The 7628-nt window shown below is 35.9% G+C and overlaps 1 protein-coding gene across 1 annotated transcript in view; it reads right to left on the bottom strand.

The window, feature by feature from the left end:
• Positions 1 to 7628, bottom strand: part of snta1 (syntrophin, alpha 1) — a 25502-nt gene that overhangs the window by 4523 nt on the left and 13351 nt on the right. The window contains exons 3-5 of the mRNA XM_016477575.1: positions 1071 to 1254; positions 251 to 440; positions 41 to 162 (exon numbers count right to left, since the gene is read on the bottom strand). Coding sequence (XP_016333061.1) covers positions 41 to 162; positions 251 to 440; positions 1071 to 1254 — 496 coding nt within the window. The remainder of the gene's footprint in view (positions 1 to 40; positions 163 to 250; positions 441 to 1070; positions 1255 to 7628) is intronic.

Here is a 7628-nt window from a genome sequence, read left to right on the forward strand (position 1 = left end):
GAGAGAGAGAGAGAGTGTGTGTGTGTGTGTGTGTTTGTACCTGGTGGTAATTAAAGGATAGCTCTTGTCTGGGCTGTTGAGCGTCTCTTTGCTGTCAGGCAGATATGCGTACAGCAGCAGATCTCTGTCTGTCAGCACCGCCAGGATCGGCCGCTCTGAGCCCTGCCGACACACACACAATCAAGCTCTGCTGCATCTCGTCTCATCTCATGTTGTGGTGTGTGTGTGTGTGTGTGCGTGTGTTTCTCACCTGCTCGATGATCCAGCCGATGTGTGTGACGTCCAGACTGGGCTGCAGGGCTTTCAGCTCGGCTTTAGCACTGCTCAGTAACGCTGCACTTCCGGTCTGGATGGCGTTGTACCAGGCCTGAGCCATGGCGTGATCTTTAGCCCGCAGAAACACAGCCTTCTTCCTGTCTGATGACACCACCTCAAAATACCTCCAGAGACAGAAGAGCAGACTTTACACGGCAAGGCTCAGTATGACCTTTCATGACATAATGCCTTTACAAAATGACATGATACCATAACAATCATTATAAACAACCCTTCTGCCAACTATTAAAGTTCATTAGTCAAACTGTAGGCTGCTTTATGATGCATTAATGTAGAATGTACTGACAGGCGTTTCATCCAATCAGAATATTGAGTCTGAGACATGTAATTTAAAAAAAAATTTTAAACGGTTACTTTAAATTAAATTTTACTGTATTTACTGTATTTTTGATCAAATAAATGCAGTCTTGGTGAGCAGAAGAGACTTTCAAAAACATTAAAAACCCTACCGACCCCAAACTTTTGAACAGTAGAATATAATATCAATTTCTTTTTTATTATAAATCAATATAAATGTGTCTATCTTATTTCAGTGTATCACACTAAAGCTGTAAAAACAAATGAAACCTTTTAATGAACAAATGCAATGATAGATTACCATTTATTGGTTTAGTAACCCGGCATGGAAGGTGTTTAATATTTGAATCAGAAAAGCTGGAGTAAATCCTGATCTTACAATATCAGCCTAATCAGATATGGATCATTTCATAAAAGCACTACAGGTATGTTTGTACCTGTCCTCTGTGTCAGGCGGACACTGTTTGCGTGTCACGTGGCACATTCGGAGCGGGATGGTCCGGGTCTCTTTAAGCGCGGGGTCCGTCTGTTTCTGCGGGGTGGCTGGAGGGGAATCAAGCACTGGGGGTCCCATCGTCGATCCGGCCTTAAAAAACACCGACATCTCCTTTATATACTTCACTATAGAGACACAAAGAGACAGAGACAGTCATTATTCTTACTGCTAGTTTAAAGTGTTCCTGTCATGGTGAAATACGGCTCAGAACAGGTCTCCTGATCAACAAACGCACTGGTTATTAGATTGGAACACTAGCATACTGCTTACTACATACTACACAGAAAACACTGAATACTGGCAGATATTTGGTCAGAATAGTATGTGAAACAGTTCCATGCATCATATAACAAAAAACATTTCAAATATTAAAAAATACGAACAATATAAAATACAATTTATAAAAAATACAGATAATAAAAATAGAATTTTCTGTATTTTTAAATTTCAAATAAAAAATGCAAACAATATAAAATACAATTTATAAAAAATACAAATAATAAAAATAGAATTTTCTGTATTTTTAAATTTCAAATAAAAAATGCAAACAATATAAAATACAATTTATAAAAAATACAAATAATAAAAATAGAATTTTCTGTATTTTTAAATTTCAAATAAAAAATGCAAACAATATAAAATACAATTTATAAAAAATATAAATAATATCGTTTTTTGTATTTTTAAATATTTTTAATACAAATATATGAATAAAATAAAATGCAAAAATAAAAATGTCAAATGCATTACTTCACAGATATTCTATGCATACTGTTTGAAGCATGCATACTGCAAAAATAGTATGAGTAGTACTGTATGCTATTTTGAACACAGCCGTAGACGACGCAATTTGTGGGCACAACCCACTAAACTCTGAAAATTTGCTGATTTAAGCTGAACGACTATAAAAAGAGAAAGCAAACTATCAATAAAGCAGCTTCAGATGAAAGAGGAAGAAGTTCTGTGAAACCAAAAATAAAACATTTCCATTAGGAAAGTATTGCTCAGTGTGTTCAGTCCAGTCCCTTTGCACAGTTTAGACAAACCAGTGGCAGAATCTTACGCTTTTTTTTTTACTGGTTTTACATGCACTGAAATACCATTGCAATAATAATGCAATAATATATATATATATACTGTACATAATGTATGCATGCTGCCAGAAATGAGTACAGGAAACCATCATAAATCAACATTCACAAACACATCTTTGAGGTTAATAAAATGCTTGAATGCAAAAAGTTCAATGCTGAATATTTTTAAATTAAATTAAATTAATATCAAATCATCTAGATTATAATTTAATGAATAAATCTCAATTACGCTGAAAGTATGAAACTTGAGTAGCTAAACTGATATCAAATAAAAAATGAATGAATGAATGAATGGATCCATTCATTCATTAAAACAAGTCCAAAATGTAGTAACAAAGAGCAGCATTTAAAATGCTTTTTTTAATTGGTTCATTGGTACATTGCCAAATAAATTATTCACAAGAATAAATTTGAAAGAGAGCATGTTTATTGCATGATTATTGCATCAGCAACATATTTTTCATTATATAATTATCCAATCATCTAGATTAGAATTTAATTAATTATAAAGCTCAATTAGGTTGAAAGTATAAAACTTAAATACATTTATATTCAATGAAAAATTAAGTAATGAATGAATGAATTACTAAATAAATAAACAAACAAACTTTACATGAGAGAGGACATTTAAACAATTTGATTGATTATGGCATCAGCAATATCTTTTTCAATATATATAGAAAATTTCAATATATAAATTAGGTTGAGAGAATGAAACTTGACTTGATACATTTATATTAAATTAAAAAAAAATGAATGAATGAATAAATAAATAAAACCAAGTCCAAAATACAGTAAAAACAGCAGCATTTAAAGAAAGTGTGTTTATTGCATCAACTCTCAACTGTGAAGCTGCACAAATGATCAGCCTACTGAAAAATGTAGTTAAAGTGCTACATTTAGTTCCTCAACACTGGTAATAAACCACACACACACACACACACACACACACTCACACCAGACACCGAACATAACAAACCCTTCGGCATGAACACACATAGTAGCCTCCGTCTCTAACACACACACACACACATACACATGCATGATGGTTATTAATAGAAGACGCCACTATGGAGGGAAGCTTGAGTTTCACTGTAGAGGCTGAAGTTTGAAACACACCCCTGTCTCTCTGGAGCGAGTGATACAGGCGGAGAGGGGCTTCCTCGGCTCAGAATACAGCTTGTCTCAACGGTCAGCCGCTCTCACTAACACACTTCAGCTAGTCAGCACATACAGCAGCGGACACACACAGCCGTCTTTCTCTCGCTCTATAAATACATTTACAGTAGTGAATGCAGCATCTTACAGACACACACACACACACAGTCTGTTTTCACACATGTTGTGTCTGAATTCCTCAGTCCTTCACCTGCTGACCACACACACACACACACACACACACACACACACACACACACACACACACACACACACTCAGCAGAATCAGCCTCACATGCTCTTTAAAGGTGATGTAAACTCGACGGGAGATAAAGGTTACTCTATTGACTTTCTTAATACATGTTCCTGGTCTTATTGTGAATAATTCATCAGTGACATTATATATTAAAAAAAAAGTCACAAAGAAAAACACAAAATCAATCTTTCCTCAAAACATAACAGTTATATTTTAGACTAAACTATTGTTCAGAAGTTTGAGGTTGGTAAGATTTTTATTGTATTTGAAAGAAGTCTCTTCTGCTCACCAAAGCTGCATTTACTTGATCAAAAATTGTGAAAAATTATTGTAATTTAAAACAGCTGTTTTCTATGTGAATATATGTTAAACTGTAATTTATTTCTGTGATCAAAGTTGAATTTTCAGCATCATTACTCCAGTCTTCAGTGTCACATGATCTTCAGAAATCATTCTAATATGCTGATTTATTGCTCAAGAAACATTTCTGATTATTATCAATGCTGAAAACAGTTGTGGGCATCGTGAAGCACCTTTATTTTTTAAGAGTGTATGGCCCAAAATCAAGTCCCATTTTTTACATGGAAAATCCTGTTTCTCTCAGAAAAGTCCAATTGGCTTTAAACAAAAGTCTCCATTTGTTCTCCATTTAGTCTCACTGCTGTCCAGGAGAAAATGTTGAAGAGATTACAGAGCAATGATGAGCGTTTAGCTCAGCTGATTAAAATAGGAGCAGTCTGCTGTTGTAATGTTATTGGTTTTCAGTGTGTAAACGGCAGGAAAAAGAAAAGCAAAGGAAGGAAACAGGGAGGAGGCCATGAGTGTTCTGATGAGTAACAGGCGGAAAAACAGCTCATCTTTGAATTATTTGGTTTAAACCCAAACCACACGTTAGAATCCAGTCCAACGGCAGACTCAACTCCACTGTGAAATAAAGACGTCTCTGCTTTAGCATGTGAATGCAAACACTTCTCGTTACACAAACTCCATTCGTGCTTCGTTGCACTATGAAATGTGTATGCAAGTACACTTCACGTAAGTACACTGTAAAAGATGATTTTCCATAACTACTTAACAGGTCTACATTTTACAAGAAAACACTATTTCAGTCTTTCTACTTCAACATTTCATGAGTTTCCTAGGTGGAAATTGGACATGAACGGCCTCTCAAGTCATACTTACAACTGGGAAACGCTGACAATTTTATACCCGAGTTTCTGAGTTGGACAGGCTTTGAACATGGCGGAGGAGATGAAATTACAGGTTGTGTACGTATATAAATATTGTATGTATTAAACAGCGAAAATTAGTTGATCAAAAATTTCTAAAATATCTAGATACAGCAGTGAATGTTTATATGGTTAGCAATGAATGGGATGCTAATCTCTTATTCAAAACCTGTTGGATATTGACTAAATATCTTTTGGCTTAAATAAGATTTCCAAACTCGTAATTACAGCCAATAACACGTGAAGGCAGCATTAGTCTCCCGAGTATGAAAAAAGCTCATTGTGACTTTTTAATCTCACAATTCTGACTTTTCTCCTCGCAATTCACACAATTCTGATTTTTTTTATTTATTCTGAAGTCATAATTGCAAGATTTAAACTCAGAATTGCCAGATATGAACTCGCAATTCTGAGGGAAAAAAAGCCAGAAGAAAAGTGTGAGATATAAACTCAGAAGTTTAAGATTGACAGATACAAACTTGCATTTCTGAGAAAAATGTCAGAATCGCAAGACGTAAACTGATAAGCAACATTAAAACTCAAAATTGCCAGATATAAACTCAGAATTGTGATATAAACATAGAATTGACAGACATAAACTCTGAATTACGAGAAAAAAAATGTCAGAATTGTGATTATCTTTTTTACTTTTTGATTCCATGCGGAAACAAGCTTCCACACCTGAGCTATAAAAGAGAAATCAATTAAAAATTCCACTAGTTTCTCTAACCCAGTTACCAGAATAAACCATCTAGTATAATGAAGCCCCCTCACATTCTTGCGATGCATTAGCCAAACATTCATGTCTGCATTCACAAACTCACTTAAAGTGTTTCTGGGAAAAGAAAAACGATATAAAACTGTCTGCGCTGTCACTTCTCTGTCTAAACGTGAACATTCCTGCCCTTTGGGACAAAGCGAGCATGCTTTAGGAGACTAGAGAGAGATTTTTCTAGCTGCTGACTTCGGTCGGTGGTTTCCAGGTGCTGAGGCCCGGGTCGGGCGACATGGAGGCATGCAGTCGTTCTTGCTGCCTGACTGGACAAACACAAGAGCCACGTCAAACACAACAGATCCCTACAGTCGAGCCCCTGCCCTCCGGTTGTCGTGGGAGCATCCGGAATCCGTTCGATTGGCTACGCCATGACTCCTGAAACACGCCGTGCCAGGAATGACGCTCAATGCCTACACAAAAATGTTCCCGAAAACACACATGCACACACACAAAACCACCGGACCAAACTGGTGCATGCACAGCGATCCCAAAAAAAGGTTTTGCACACTTAAAAATATCTCAATGTCATTGCATAAGAGTAAAATGAAGAGTACAAACTTAAACATGAGTGTGTGTTTCCATATTTAAACTGTTTAATAAGCAGCGTGTGCTTGGATCAAGTAGCTAATGCAGGCTTTTCTTTTCATTAACGTCTCACTTGATCTCACTGAATAATCTGGAGAGAAACACTTTCATCATCCCAGAAATATGGCACAACTTCTCCTCCTGAAGCCGTAAAAACAGCTGGAAGCACTTATGATTTTCATTTCGTTAAGAGCAAATATTCAGTTTGGCCACTAGTATGAAGATCTGACCTTCAGTTTGCGTCTCTGGAGAGCAGCAGAAGTGGAGGATCTCAGTATTTGATGAGCGATATGTTCAGAATAGCATGCTACTCATGCTATTTTTGTAGCATACTGTATACAGTTTGTGAATATTATGCATGCATGGAATACTCGGATGATGTGCATTCGCCAACATGTTTAGTACATGATCACAGCATACTGTATCTCACAATGCAATGTACTTGACTTGATTTTCACATTTTAAATTGCATTAAAAATGCAGCATGCACAGCGATCCCAAAAAAAGGTTTGCACACTTAAAAATATCTCAATGTCATTGCATAAGAGTATGAGTGTGTGTTTCCATATTTAAACTGTTTAATAAGCAGCGTGTGCTTGGATCAAGTAGCTAATGCAGGCTTTTCTTTTCATTAACGTCTCACTTGATCTCACTGAATAATCTGGAGAGAAACACTTTCATCATCCCAGAAATATGGCACAACTTCTCCTCCTGAAGCCGTAAAAACAGCTGGAAGCACTTATGATTTTCATTTCGTTAAGAGCAAATATTCAGTTTGGCCACTAGTATGAAGATCTGACCTTCAGTTTGCGTCTCTGGAGAGCAGCAGAAGTGGAGGATCTCAGTATTTGATGAGCGATATGTTCAGAATAGCATGCTACTCATGCTATTTTTGTAGCATACTGTATACAGTTTGTGAATATTATGCATGCATGGAATACTCGGATGATGTGCATTCGCCAACATGTTTAGTACATGATCACAGCATACTGTATCTCACAATGCAATGTACTTGACTTGATTTTCACATTTTAAATTGCATTAAAAATGCAAAACAACGGAAAACATCAATGCAAAATAATGGCATATTACTGTATAAGAGCTTATTATTGCATAATATGTTCTGTATCACATACTATTACAGTAAACAGCATGCTAGCAATCCACTCTGAATATAATGTTCACTTACACCACCGTTCAAAAGTTTGGGGTCAGTAAGATTATGTCATGTTTTTGAAAGAAGTCTCTTCTGCTCACCAAGGCTGCATTTATTTGATCAAAAATACATCAAATATTTTTACAATTCAAAATAATTGTTTTCTATTGTAACATATTTTAAAATATAATTTATTTCTGCGATCAAAGCTGAATTTTCAGCATCATTACTCCAGTCTTCAGTGTC

The sequence above is a fragment of the Sinocyclocheilus anshuiensis genome, unplaced genomic scaffold, assembly GCF_001515605.1.
Source record: "Sinocyclocheilus anshuiensis isolate Anshui unplaced genomic scaffold, SAMN03320099.WGS_v1.1 scaffold1632, whole genome shotgun sequence".
NCBI lineage: Eukaryota > Metazoa > Chordata > Actinopteri > Cypriniformes > Cyprinidae > Sinocyclocheilus > Sinocyclocheilus anshuiensis.